General features: G+C 39.7%; 1 protein-coding gene across 18 annotated transcripts in view; it reads left to right on the top strand.

Moving 5' to 3' along the window:
* Positions 1-15124, top strand: part of TENM2 (teneurin transmembrane protein 2) — a 619293-nt gene that overhangs the window by 576529 nt on the left and 27640 nt on the right. For 15 of the 18 annotated variants that reach the window (XM_033073572.2, XM_033073571.2, XM_033073569.2 and 12 more), the window contains 7 exons: positions 725-935; positions 4854-4973; positions 6903-7164; positions 7847-8114; positions 9259-9402; positions 10850-11099; positions 14032-14052. In XM_033073572.2, coding sequence (XP_032929463.1) covers positions 725-935; positions 4854-4973; positions 6903-7164; positions 7847-8114; positions 9259-9402; positions 10850-11099; positions 14032-14052 — 1276 coding nt within the window. The remainder of the gene's footprint in view (positions 1-724; positions 936-4853; positions 4974-6902; positions 7165-7846; positions 8115-9258; positions 9403-10849; positions 11100-14031; positions 14053-15124) is intronic. The other 3 variants (XM_033073570.2, XM_033073563.2, XM_033073559.2) reach the window with 1 other exon arrangement.

The raw sequence follows: 15124 nt of genomic DNA, 5'->3' as shown, positions 1-15124 counted from the left end.
GATGATGATAGAATTGCTACTGTATGTGCTAAAATTGTTATTTATCCAAGTATACAGATTGATCACCCCCTTGATTCCTTTTTAATTTCTGGTGTTAAAATTCTGGTTTTTTCTTAAAATTCACCTTAAGAAATATTCTTGATGGAAAACCTAATCTGTAATGTGATGATTGAACCCACCAACTTTGTGACTGATCCTTCCTTATCCAAGCATGCACAGGTTGTGAGCCAGGTATCCATGGGGGGTGGGACTTCCAGCAGCCCTTCCCTGGGAACTGCCAAAATGGCTACAGTGGAATTTGTATTTTATTTCAGTAATAGTAACTTCATCATCCCCATCTCCTCTCAGCTCCTCAAGTAGAACAAATGAAATCAAACAGCATAATTCTCAAGACAAAAAAAATTAAATAAACAACAACTGAACATGCAAATAACCTAAACAAAAATCCTTTCTTGCTTCCACTTCTTTTTGCCAGATTTCAGCCCTTGACAGATTTCTTGGGATTTATTCTCATCTAACCCTGGTTTACATGAACTGCAGTGGTTCTTAAGCAGTGTGCTCAAAACATCATCCTCATCATCCTCATCATCCTGTTGACTGACTTACTGGGTTTAGGGCGCAGGGATGGCGTAACAGCGAACTTTACCATTTCTTCCCAGTGCCTTTCCATGGGCATTACTGCTCCACAGCTCTGTGCTGGATCTCAGTGCCTGTTACCTTTCAGATGGCCTGGTGGACTGCCTGGACCCTGACTGCTGCCTGCAGGCCACCTGCCAGAACAGCCTGCTGTGCCGGGGCTCGCGGGACCCGCTGGACATCATCCAGCAGAGCCACACCAGCGCGGCCACCGTCAAATCCTTCTACGACCGCATCAAGCTGCTCGTGGGCAAGGACAGCACCCACATCATCCCCGGAGAAAACCCCTTCAACAGCAGGTGAGAAAGCCCCTTCAACCCCAGCAGGTGAGAAAACCCCTTCAACCCCAGCAGGTAGCAGCTGGGAATGTGACGCCTGGTCTGGGTGGTTGCTGAATGGGAACATTTCTGCCAGTGATTTTATTCCTGTTTTAACGAGAGGTGCTGCTTGCAGGTGCTTCATCTCAGGCATTGATCACACTGAGGCCACACTGTTGCAGTTTGTGATGTGGCCTCTATTTTATAACACTGGGTTTTATTAGCATTTTAACATTCTGGCAATGCCCAGAAGAAGGTTTCTTCCACTGAGTAGGAGCTCCTGAGGTTTGTATTTTATGAAGACTGCAGTCTAGAGAAAGGCAAAACACAAACTAGTTTCCAGTTAATTTTTAATGTAGTGCCATTAACACAAATTTCAATAATGGAATAGCATTTCAAATAATTTTAAAGATCCATCAATTTATGGAGTTGTAGTATTTATTCCTTATATAAAACCATTTTACTTGTAACATTGATCCACTTGACTAGGTTTTCTTTTCCTTCTTTTTTCTTTTTCTATACTTGTTTTCTGAGATTATTAATTATATATTTGTAATGAATCTAAATGCCAGCACATCATTAATTAATATTTGATGTCATTGTATGCTTACAAGAAGATTGGTATTTATCAATATTATATAAAGAGGTCTCCAAGGAAAGATGTTAATAAATTGATGAGTATATTAATTATGTTTATATCACCAAAGTTAAAACTGAAGAAAGAGCTTCATTTGAGATAACACCCAAAAGATTGCACTTCATTACAGGAAACTGTTCTCTCAGTCAAGATCCCATTACAGGCTTAGTGAGTGATGTAGAGAATGTCCCTGAATATTTGTCTGTGAAAAGAGGATCACAATGTTCCTGGATACACCAGGCAGGTCCCCACTGTACTCTCCCCTGTGCTGCACACAATCATTTCCATATTCCATCAGGAAACCCCTGTTGGATCCTACTCTATGTAATACAGATTTTATGCTATTCTGTAAAATGCTTGATGCATACACGCATGGAGTTGTTCAAAAACATAGAAAAAAAATGGTTCTGTTTCCACCTAAATTTGTGGTGATTTTTCTTTTTTAATCCTGGAAGTGTTTAAGGCCAGGTTGGATGGGGATTGGAGCAGCCTGATCTACTGGAAAATCACCCTGCCCATGGCAGGGGGTTGGAACAAAATGATCTTTAAGGTCCCTTCAAACCCATTCTATGATTCTGTGAATTAGTGCTGAGGAGCTGAGCATTTCAATCCTGAGGCTCCTTTAAAATAAAAACCTCATTGGAAACTTTAGATATATATTTTTTTAATGTTCCTCATGGTAGGAGTCTTAGTTCTGTTATGATCATCTGAGCTACACTGAAGATTTCAACATATCTTTGCAAATGACCTATTAATGATGTTAAAATTGGCCTTCATCTCTAAGTTTTGAAGGAACTTCTGATAATTTTATGGCTCAGCTGTTATTTTGGTACCAATTTAGGCAAATCTACTGTATAGTGTCAAACTGTAGGTTCCAGAAACAATGGGTTTGTTTTTTAGAAGTGCCAGAAAGTTCAGCTCCCAACTTTACTGAATCTGCCATAGTCTCAAAAAGTAGCTCCCATGTTTGTAAGCTGTTTGCTAAGCTCAGTCTCTCATTCCATTGAAAGACTTGAAAAAGTGGGACAAAATAATGGTTTGGGATTTTTTCCAGACTTAGAAGAACTTATAAGAAACTAGAACTTACAAGAAAAAAATGTTATTCCCTACTGTATTGCTAAAGCAATAAATAACAAAATGTATTTATTGCAAAAATAGGTAAATCTCAATTTTATTTTTTTTCTGTGCAGAAACAAGATGAAACGAAGTTTTCAGGAGAAAAAAATCTATGTGTTTTTAAACACTTAAATTCCTTGGTTAAAAAAATAATTGTATCAGTTCAATTTGTCTGTTACACTTTTAAAAGATTACCATAGAAAGGTGATTGTATGCGTGACTGTTAGTCAAAACATTGCTTCTTATAAATCCATATTTTAGCTTATTCTAATACCCATTGTGTTCTTATTTAGAATTTTAGAAATAAAAAGGAATATTATTGACCAAATTATTTTTATTCAAATTATTTCCTGAAATATTAAAATTGAATGTAGAAAAAATTAAGTCATGGGCAATATTAGTTTTCTTCTGCCCTCTGACAATTGCTTTCTAAATCTACTTTCTGCACAGTTTCCCTAGAGAAGCTTGAGTGACTTTTTTCCTGCAACTATTTCTGTGTGTTTGTCACATAAAATAATTCAAGCAAAATGAATAATGCCAAGACAATTATCTTGGTCCAATGTGTTCCTGAGCAGATTTTTCTCAACAGGTTTCAATTTCTATTAAGTTCCACATTCTGTTACAAAATGTTGATTTTGCAAATTAAAATTTGACCTGAAGGGTCAAGAAGCACTTGAAAGTCCTAAAAGAAAAGTAACAGAATGGCTCATTTTTATTAATTAGTTTTTTTAATGTAATATTGAAGAAAATATTTCACCCTGTTTGGAATAAAAATATGAGGGAATAGTTGTTAAATAGCCAATATAATACAGTTAGAAATGTACTTCACAGCCCCTGAATATCTCAGACTGCAGAAAAGACCTGCAAGCAGCCCCTGCTGTGGCTGATGAAAGGAGCTACTCTCTGCCAGGGGCCCTCCCAGAGCCCAGCAGGATTTGTCAGTGTCCAGCAAAGCTCAGCCCAGGTTAATCCCCCTGTCCAGCTCAGCCTGGGTCACACATTCCTGGTTCAGGGTGCTGTGCCTGGAGCCTGCTGAGCTTTGGGAGCAGCCCCAGTCCTGCTGGGAAGGAGCTCCTCATTCCCTGTCTGCCAGCAGAGCAGAGTTGGTGGCTCATGCTAGAACATTAATGAATATATAGAAGACTGATGCATATATGAAGAAGACTGATGAATATATAAATCTTTTCACCCATAACTACACCAAAACATAATTTTACAATCCCTGGGATTATAGGTTAAGAGGACTTCACTCCCTCCCTGTTTTCACCTTCTCCAGTTTTCACATTTCCAGCGCAGCAATGGGAGCCATCTACAAAGAGCTTTTCCTTTTCCATTGCCCTTTTACCAAACAGCTTCCCCCCTCCCCAAGCTGCTTCTCTCAAGGTACAGGGAAGGGAAAGGAGCCAGGGGCTGGAAACTCCTCTCCAGCTGGGAGCAGCAGCACTTTGTGCCTGCTGTGCACTTAGCAGCAGCAAAGCACTTGCCAAAGAGAAAAAACTGACTGTGCCTCTTAGAGGAACAGCTCATCTTCATCTCCCTTAGGTTGAACAAAGCTGCTTATCCTGCTGGCCAAAGAAACGCTTTGTCTTGCCTCTGTGTAAGCTGGACTTTAAACCAAATCCTCCTCTTGGCAAAATGCAAGCAAGGGTTCCAAATCAGGCTGGAATGCAGTGTACAAACATCAGTCATCCCCTAAGATGAGGGAATTTGAACCTTGACATGAAGAACTGGTCCTATAAAAGAGAAATGTGCATTGCACCATGTTTGTCAGGTGTGTTAGACAGCCACAGGCGTGGCTTTGTACCCTGTAGGGAGGTTTTGGAGTTTCAGAGTGGCTGCAGGGGCACAGCTTTGGCCTGGCTGAATGTGAGGGAGCTTTGTACTCTGCAAAGCCTCATTGGACAGCGAGGCAAACCCTTGTTAGGCAAGGAAAGCACTGTCTGCCATGCTGTGTACACTTCTCACTGTATACACTTGATTTAGGTGTACAGAGGGAGCTGGGCAACACTGTGGTCCCTCAGTACTCTAAAAACCTTTGGAGTAAACTGCATTTAGAGTAAATGAGGTACAAGTGTTCCACTACTTCGCTTATAAACAACATAGCTCCACTTTTGTATTTAGCTTTAATACCTTTAATTCTTTTCCAGCCTTGTGTCTCTCATAAGAGGCCAAGTGGTGACTACAGATGGGACTCCCCTAGTTGGGGTCAACGTGTCGTTTGTCAAGTATCCAAAGTACGGCTACACCATCACTCGTCAGGATGGCACGTGAGTGTCCCCGCTCCCTGAGCCCCTTTGCTGATTAACAGATGGTGTGATCTAACGGAACCATGTGGTACCAGGCATTGCCTTCCTCCCAGGGCAAAGAGCTATTAAGTAAACACAAAAGTAATTTTTCACGTGGCATTTTGAATACTAACCGCATGTAAATACGAACAGGCTGACTTCTGGTAATGACGTGTTAGCAGGAAGACTCCTTTCAAATAAATTGCTCTGTATCTATGAAAACATTTGTGGGCTACAGCAATATCCAGCTGAGACAAGAAATATTTTATTTTAAAATGCAGAGCAGGCTAGCACTTCTAGGAAAAAAGAAAGAATCATTATAGAATAGTATATTTTGTTAAAATTTCCCTTCTGCTTCTCTTCGCTTTTGAAGATACACTCTCTTCTGAGTTTCTTCAGGGTAGAATGTAATCAAAAGATTCTAATTGAATATATTTAGACAACTTCCTGCTGTGCAAAAAAGTGCTTTTCCCCCCTTGTATCAGCTTACTTGCAATGCACACAAATTCAGATAAACAAAAGTCAGTGTGTCACGGTTTGTCTGGTTTACTGGCTGTGGAACTAAAACAGTCTATCTGACACAGACATTGTAAATATTTACCTTTTTATCTTGATCTTGCATAAATACAATGGAATTTATATAATTAATAAGAATCAACTGAACTATAAGAAGTATTTAAGTTCCATATTTTCCAGAATATTAATCTCTTATAATAAAAGTATAATGTTGATTTCAATGGTTTAAAATTGCAGGAAATGGTGAGCTGAACTATATTTAAATCTGCATAGATTATTGATGTCATTGCGTGATTTGTTACATTGCCAGCATTTACATAGAACAACTGATACCTGTTTCTGTTGTCAGAACAACCTGGAAGCATTTCTCATTTAAGCCAGGTTTCAAATGCCTGTGCAGCTCCACATTACTGCTGTGATTGTGTAGGAGGCTGGGAGTAAACACCTAATTTCTCTGAAAAATGATAATCAGTTATCTTGGGAACAGGAATTCTTACTTGCAGAACACTTCTCATTACTATTCTCTTACTGCCATATGTCCCATTCTGTGTTTGATGGACAGGCTCTTTTAGGAAAGGGATAATTCAGGGTCCTGCTCAGAATGCACTTGGCTTCTCTGCTGTTTCTATATAAAGGTGACTTGTAATAATAAATGTGGTGGTTTGTTCGTTGGGTATTTTTTAAATTATTTAATACAGAATTTATAGTATTATCTGAATGAGCTTTGTCCAGGTGACTTCAAATCACTGCTTGTCTTGGCTGGTTTTCAGCTGTTAGTTGCCAGAGGTTCACATCCCATTATTGATCATTGGAACCATGACATTTAAAACATAATCATGGTCTGCTCACTCTCCCTGCCTCTGGTGGTGTGCAGAGAGAATCACAAGGGTAAAAGTAAGAAAAGTCTTGCACTGAGACAAAAACAGTTCAATAACTGGAATAATAATTATAAAAACTGTAGTGAAAAGGAAAATAACAGAAAGATAAATTAATTCCCAGCCAGGTTCTGAGCAGCTTTTCCCCAGATTTATATAATGAGAATGGCACTGTATGATCTGGGATATCCCTTGGTTCAGCTGGGGTCATCTCTCCCATCTGTGTCCCCTCCCAGCCCCCATTCTGCTCCCTGGTGGGATGAGGAGGAGAAGGAAAGGCCCTGCCTCTGTGTAAGTACTGCTCTGCTGTAATAAAAGCACCCCTGTGTTATCAACATTATTCTCATCCTGAATCCAAAACTCAGCACTCCACCAGCTTCTAGGAAAAAAATTAACTCTATCCCAGCCAAAACCAGACAAATACCCATCATGGTATGCCTCTGTATCTGTCTCCATTAGCCAGGGATGTTATTACTGGAATTACTCAGTCCTGTCACTTCTAAAGGCCACACTTTTCTAGGTTTGACTTGGTTGCAAATGGTGGAGCATCCCTGACGCTGCACTTTGAACGGGCCCCGTTCATGAGCCAGGAAAGGACAGTGTGGCTGCCATGGAACAGCTTCTATGCCATGGACACACTTGTGATGAAGACTGAGGAGAACTCCATTCCCAGCTGTGATCTCAGTGGGTTTGTCCGTCCTGACCCAGTCATCATTTCATCACCACTTTCAACTTTCTTTAGTGACGCTCCCAGCCGCAATCCCATTGTGCCAGAAACCCAGGTGAGTGGAAAGGGTACAAAAAGGGTACAGGTGACAGTTCTGACCTGAGCAGAGGGCCACCATGTGTCCCCTACAATTGCTACATCAAATCTCTCTGCAGAGCTGCATTCGTTCTGACAGGCACCAGGTTTTCTAATGGGGGCTGCAGGTGATATCCCAGGTTTATGTCACCCAGACACATTTATCTTTGGTCACCTTGCACCCTCCCATTATCATTCAACATATCAAGTATATCTGTGTATTTCAGTTGTCAGCTTAGGTGTTTCAAGAGAATTTTACAAAGGCTTGGCATGTGGTGCTGACCGCAGACTGTTTCCTTATTTCTTAGGACAAAGGCAAACTCTATTGGTGCTATTTTTTCTGTATGTATTCTGTTAGTATTCAGTTAGGCTTTATACTGTTAGTGGAAGTTGTGGGTTCCTATGATATTTCTTATGTTTCCCTTGCATATAACTTGCAGTAAAAATGCTTGTACTCCTCTGCCCTTTTGCCAGCAGTGGGCTCTTAAAAAGATGTGTACACAGACACCAAATAATTATTTGTCAGAAATGTCAGCTGAACTTTGTTGAACTGAGGACATCCACTCCCAGTAAGAGAAAGACATACATTCATAAGAGTACACAAGGTGATAATTTTTTTTTTTAATCATTAATGTAAAGTCTTTGATCTCTTTCGTACCCAGGTTCTTCATGAAGAAATTGAGATCCCTGGCTCTAGTATAAAGCTCAGCTACCTGAGTTCCCGCACTGCTGGATACAAATCCTTACTGAAGATCATCATGACTCAGACACTTGTGCCACTGAATCTGATCAAAGTTCATTTGATGGTAGCAGTAGAAGGACATTTGTTTCAAAAATCATTTCAGGCATCTCCCAACTTGGCATATACATTTATCTGGGACAAAACAGATGCCTATGGTCAGAAGGTTTATGGGCTGTCAGATGCTGTAGGTAAGTCAGCAAATACAAGCTCCAAAACTTTCCAAGTAGCACATATAATTTTAAATAAGAAAACTGAAAACTTCCTTATGGGGTAGAAAATGTAGACTGAACAGTTCTTGCCTCCCTGAAAGAATTTGTCTTTGCATTATGGTTCTTCTACACATTAAAGATCACATTCAAAGGGTCTAAACTCTATCAACATGCCTGGGTTTCATACTCAATATCTGACTTAGAAGGTTTAGACCAGGTGGTAGAAAAAACTGACCACAGGAACTTAGGTGAAACCTAATCCATCATTCCAATTTCATTTTCTTCAGTTATAAAATGATCCTTATTCTGGACTGGCTGGCAGTGTGCAGTGCATTTGGGTTTTCACACATGCCCTTATTGTAGTCTCTTGTGGTATAACACATTTGAAATGAAAATGCTGTTCTTCTAATGCTGTTCAGTCTCGTAGTTCTACAGCTATTTTTAGTTAGCTTGGTTCTAGTGGGTGGGAAGAAGAGTGATCATCATAATATTTTTCAGTTTTCATTGACTGTCTGAATAATTTTGATACAACAGTGTTAAAAATGAGCATCAGAGCTGTGCCCGTGTGGAAAGAGCAGCTTTTTCTTTTTAAATCTTAACTATTCTCTATATTTTCTAAATTCTTCTTGGCTGTAGCTTTTCTTTCTTATGTTATTCATGGGATATTGCTTTCCTGTGTAATGCTTACAGTGCAATTGTGCTTGAAGTTTTCACTGCCCTTTGTTATATCATATATGAAATGAATACATTAAATAAATGCTGTGAACATCTGGAAAATTAAGAATTTATCTTGTCCTGCTGTCTGATATTTTTAATTATTTAGTATAATTTTACTATATTTTTAAAATTTTATTTCTCACTCTTCCCTCAGCAAACCCATGACTTCCCAGTGTGAGCTATTAAAATAGAAGTGGTCAGATCCCTGCAGAGTACATGTGAATGAAGTTTCAAATTTGTGTCTAGTCAAAGATCTGGATATAATATTGTAGAATAGAAGTGAGGAATATAATCACTCCATCTTCTTGAGGGGGCTGGGGACTGGAATACTTGATGAATTGAATGTGCTCTGGACATTTAATTCAGTGTTTGTTCAGCAAGTACATTAAATTTTATTTCATTTCAGTGTCTGTGGGTTTTGAATATGAGACTTGCCCCAGTCTCATTTTATGGGAGAAGAGGACAGCACTGCTGCAAGGATTTGAACTGGATCCTTCAAACTTAGGAGGATGGTCTCTGGATAAACATCATGTACTTAATGTCAAGAGTGGTGAGTTAGTTCATTCCCTGTGTTTGCTGTCCTATATGGATTTTTTATTTGCTTATACTTACACTCACAAAAATGTGATTTCTCCACTCTTTTTGTTTCATCTTTAGCTCAGTAAGGTATGAGGCATATTTCAGTTGTCAGAATTTTTTTGTAGAATTTCAACACATTACTGTTCTGCACAGCCTGAATTTCTTAAAGTCCTAATCTTTATCCTCTATTCTGTTCTTTGTTTATTTCCCTGTAATATCTTTCTGTTATCCCTGTTTTTCTCATGTTAACCAAATCTGTTCCTGGTCCATTTTGTTTGACCTCCTTTTCCCCCTAAACTGAGATGGAGCTTACAAGGAGTATGTGACAAAATACTGAGTCTCCTTTGTCTTTCTCATTAGTCACTTGTTTGTATTTCCTCACTTTTTTTATCTTTCCATATCCTAAGCTGAATCTTTGCGATCTTTTTACTTTACCAACTACTTTTTGGGAGCTGAATGCTTAGCATATATTTTATTTGTTCCCTGTAAAGTGTTGTTTGCAGCCTTCCTGCAGATCATTACCAAATAACAAAGTGCATTTCTGCTTAATAAATCTAAAGTATTGTTCAGAATTGGAAAGATCAGGCTATTTGAACTTACTTCCAGTGCTGGGCAGTGGATCCACATTTGGGTAGTACATGCCACCAGTGGGGAGCCAGTTATGTTAGGGTCATACAATTTCACTCCCACAAGAACATGAGGCTGAAAGTTTCCAGCCAGCTTTCCACAGTTTTTGGTCACACTGTCAGAAAATCCACTTCCTTCTTGGAGCAGGGCTCTGCTCTTTGAACAAATATTTTGAAGATAAATCCTATCTTGAAGGTATTTTCTTAAAGTCTAATAGAGATCTGTACCACCGGCTTCCCTCTTGCCTTTCATCACTGATCCTTAGCAGCCCTTCTGGGAGTTTTATCTTTCTCCTATCTTTTCATTTTCTGAGCTATCATCTACTCTGGTGCCTCCATTTCTCATTTTTCATTTTCCATTAAATAAGTGTGAAACCCTGAGAGGTGGAAAGAGAACAGTAAGGTTGGCACAGAATTCCAAACAAAACATGACACAGGAAACTGGAGTGAGACACAAATAAGGAGCAGCTCTTCACCCACTCAGAAACCATCCAAACCACAGTCCTAGGCCAGAGCTGTGTGGCAGGGTTTTCTTTCATAATGAATACCAAAGGACTCTGAGTGTAGGTTTGGGTCTGTGGCTGTGGATGTGTGTGGGTTTGAACACTGAATAAATTACACCTTTATTTTTATTACCGCAAAATCCTTCTGCTCTTTTTGCATCATTGAAAAACTAAACACCAGGGCCCTGTCAATGTACAGTCCTTAAGAGTAGCTGTTGAAAAGAAAACAGCCTGAAGTCCCCTGCAATGAATAGTGGTAATAACCACTTCTTGTCCTTTCTGTCCTCAGGTATATTGCACAAAGGCAATGGAGAAAATCAGTTTCTCACTCAGCAGCCGGCTGTGATAACCAGCATTATGGGCAACGGGCGCCGCAGAAGCATATCCTGTCCGAGCTGCAATGGTCTGGCAGAAGGAAACAAGCTCTTGGCCCCTGTAGCACTGGCAGTGGGTATTGATGGAAGTCTCTTTGTTGGGGATTTTAACTATATTCGGCGTATCTTCCCCTCCAGGAATGTCACGAGCATACTGGAGCTGAGGTAAGGCTTAACCTCAGCACTTTGCTTCTGGAGCCTGTGCTCAAATCAGCCTTTACCATTACTTTTTATAATTTTGAAAAACATTGTCACTCTCAACCTATTTAAATTCCAGTGGAGAAATGGGGCACAGAAATGCATAGTTCAAAGTCTGTAACTTACCAGAGCAGTGACTGAAGTGAGGGAATTAAGAGTACAAAATAACTTGCACAGAAAGGACAAACCATCTCTTTGTGTCTCTTTGGTGATCACTGATTCTCTCAGTGAATCTTTTAGTTTTGTTTGAAAAGTCTGGAACTGACTGCCCTTGGGTACTGAGCCACAGTGACAGGCAAAGGTGTGAGAGTCTCGTGAGGTCAGAGGGAAGGTTCTCCTGCCAGTGGTTTTGAGATCCACTTTCACATTTCTTCTCCATGCTTGTGAGTCTATTTCTGTAGGTTGACAAGTACAGTTCAGGTTGACATACAGTCATTTTGCATCATCAGAACTCTTTTTAAGATTGTAACTCTTTCCCCCTGCCCCGTGCTCCCCTCCAACCTTAAGATTTGATCACTTAGTGGGGAAGGCATGAGTGTGGAATGTACCACTTCACCCATTTCTGTTCCATCTCCTTTTTTCATTCTTCTAGGAGAGGCAAGAGCTATTGCTTCAAGCCCTAACTCATGTAACTGGACCTTATATTTACAGTACTACTGAGTATTTTCAGAAAAATAAGGAGAAATAAGTCCTGGCTGCTGCCCCTCCTGGAGCCCACTCAGGCAGGAGCGTTGGTGCTCCTGGAAACTGGATATAGCTGCAAAGCACATTGAGTGAATTTAGGTCACAAGTCTTTTTTTAATGATATGACCAATAACCAATCCCTCTGCTTCCACATTTAGTTTTTAATTAGTGGGAAAAAGTGCAAAGTAATTGGAGTTAAAGAATAGGAGGCCTAGCTCTATTTTACACCTCTCTTCCATTCATGTCATTCTGTTGATGTCACTATTGTGAATTCTGATTCTATAGAAAAGAAAAGAGATCTGATTCAGGCCAATTCAACTCTGAAATCACTCTCTGACACCTACCTCATACACCATCAGGCTGCCTCATTATATTTTTTTTTTTAAAAGTCATGGATCATCCAGTGCTTTCTGCTAGCAGCTCAGTTTAAACCACAGAAGGTAGCTGGCATGGAAGTGTGACCTGCTATAAATATTTATATCAATATGCACTATAACTCTGCATTATATAGAACATGCTAATTATTTTTTCTAAGTTGTTCAGATATTTTTAGCTTTCTAGTAAATAGGACTTCAGCTTTATAGGTGAAGAGAAATATTTTCAGATTAGGATACTTCTAATGCATTTTTATGCACACCACTTATCAATATCAGCCAGTGATAGTTTCCTAGCCCACCCTGCACCTGAAAATGTTGCCTCAAAATTTACAATAGTATTAGTGTGAGTACTTTGCTTTCTCTCTCTGTGAGAGAGATTGAGAGGGAACTTGGGTTTTCATCATGAGTGAGGGAAAATTGGAAAGGACATCAGTAAAGAAATAGAAGATGGATTTTTCTCTGCTTTTGTCCACTTCTTCCTTTTGGAAGTCTGTTTGCTGTAGCATAGGTTCTTAATCTTCTGTTATAACAAGAAGCAATTAATAATGAAGCTGATGCATTGAATGCACTGAATGCTGTTGGACAGCTGCAAAGAACCTGATGTAGAGATTTTTAGAATTTACAGACTTTAGGATTACATTATGATGTCTTTTACCCCCGTTCCTCTAAAGGGAATTAAGGTCCATTCCAGCAAACATAATCTACAGCAGTAATTGTGATTCATTGCTCATTTTGAAGTCTGCATGAGTTACATGGGTAAGAGTTTGAAGATTTGAGCCATTTAAGTGTGAATGAGAGCAGAGTCTTCAGCTCATATCAAGTAGTTTGGATTATGTTGCAACCAGTACATCCCCAAGTATTACAAACCAAACACATCACCTTGTTTAGATTTCACAGCTGATGTAATTTTGGTTTCACATAAGCCCCTATAAATCTAGAGAGCCTTTATATGTCAGAATATCCCAGTGTGCATATTTCCTTCACACTGTCCTTTGTGAAGGCCTGGTTGGAGTGGCCAGCAGGAATTTGGACTCCAGTGGTTCCTGTGGGGCTTTGCACTGGGGCTGTGCCTGGAGTGCTGCAGCTCAGGAGTCACAAACTTCTTTGCTCTATTCAGTGCATACTCCTAAATGGAAATTACATCAACACAGTGAACTGCTGTGTGAGTGGAGAATGTGTTCATTTTTTGTGGGAAGTAGAGAGTACTTTTCCTTTGGCTTTTGTCTGGGCAGTAAGCTGTGGATCAGTTAATGCTGTTTATCTCCCATTGTGCAGTACCTTACTGCTCACTTAGAAGGGGCTTTTTTACCCTAACACTGGCTTTGATAGGCTTAAACTGATACCAAGGAGCATCCAAACTTGCTTTAAGCAATCATTTTAGAGACTGGGAGGAAAACTAAAATAAACTGCATAGTAAAAATTCATCTAGAGATAGCCTGTTGGAAAACTGTTTTGATTAAAGAGGTTGCCTCCAACTGGCAGACAATACCAAAACCAGTGCTTCCCCCTGCCCAGTTCTGTATTCAGAGAACTGCCAGTTTCTCTCCCTCCTAGCCCCCAAGCTACATGTATTTCCATGTGAAAATTCTTTCAGTGGTTCAAAAAGTTTCCTAAATATGAGGGGAGGGGGGTGGGGGCAGGGGTATCCTGTAGGGAATTAGCTTGCAGCTCTATCCCTCCTAGTCACTCTTCATCTGTAAACTAAGCTAAGGCTAGTGCTGAAAAGAGATATCTTCTCCTGTGTCCTTTTGTAAAATAAAACAAATACTATGTTTGCTTTACCATCTATTCTTCAGCTAACTGTTTGTTCTTTTTTCTTCTGTTCCCTTTCTATAAAGAAATAAAGAGTTTAAACATAGGTAAGACATGAGCTCTTTCCCATATAATTTGATATGGTTTGTTTGCTTCATTGTGTTTGCTTTTTGTATTGTGCTTCTTGTGTAATGTTATGTTCTTCATGTACCATATATAGAAACATTTTTATGTGCTAATTGTGTGTTATGAATATGATAAGCATTAGCAATTACGAAATGCAGTCAAAAAGCATCCAAAAAGTTCTGACAGTAATTAGAAATTTCTAGTAGAATGCAAGTATAATGAACCCCAAGCTAACGTCTAGATAAACACCTCTCCCTGCTGGCTATAATTGGTTGAAATGGTCAAGGTAAACTACAACAGCATTTCACAAATGCCAGAAAGGTTCACAAAAGCACTAATGACTGCATATAGGTCAAAAACTCATTTTCTGGTCATTAATGATTTTCTGCACCCGCTGTCCTTTGCCATAATTTAGTTTATATTTCTTTTGCCAAACACATTTAATAGCCAACCTGTGGGGCTGGCTTTGTGCAACCACTAGAAGCCGTCACTGTGAGATTGAGGAGGGAGGCAAAACCCTCCTGGATGTTAGGAGGAGAGCACTAGATCTTCTGGATGGCTGCAGCATAGGAAACACTTGTGCCTCCTTTCATGCCTCACCTGGGACAGGGAGGATGCTCACCCAGGAGAAAATCAAGGGCAAGAACAAGACAAGCTCTTGTAATCTGTTTCATAGTGTCCTGTGCATTACCCTTTTAAAACCATACTTTCCATTTCTGTGATACAAGTTGATGCAATAGATGGTCTGGACTAAACAGGATCATTTCCCCTGAACAATATGTTTTGGAATAGTAACACCCCTAACTATTCTTATCTGGGTGAGTTCATCCACAATTTGCTAATGATTATTGGTGATGCTTGGAACTCCTCATTTGCTTCAGCTAAGCCTAGTTCATTTTTTATCTGCTTAGAGATTTGCTCTGGACAGCTTCTCTTTTGGTTAAACTTAAAGAAAAGCTGCTGTTGGAAAAGAATTTGATGCACCTGTGAGGAGAACAGGGAGAATGAGCTGCACTTGCTGCCAGGCTCCAGGCTCCCTCAGAGAGCAGAGTG

Source organism: Catharus ustulatus, chromosome 15, assembly GCF_009819885.2.
Source record: "Catharus ustulatus isolate bCatUst1 chromosome 15, bCatUst1.pri.v2, whole genome shotgun sequence".
Taxonomy (NCBI): domain Eukaryota; kingdom Metazoa; phylum Chordata; class Aves; order Passeriformes; family Turdidae; genus Catharus; species Catharus ustulatus.
Note: the sequence above shows the minus strand (reverse complement) of the source record. Positions and strands in the feature narration are given on the sequence as shown.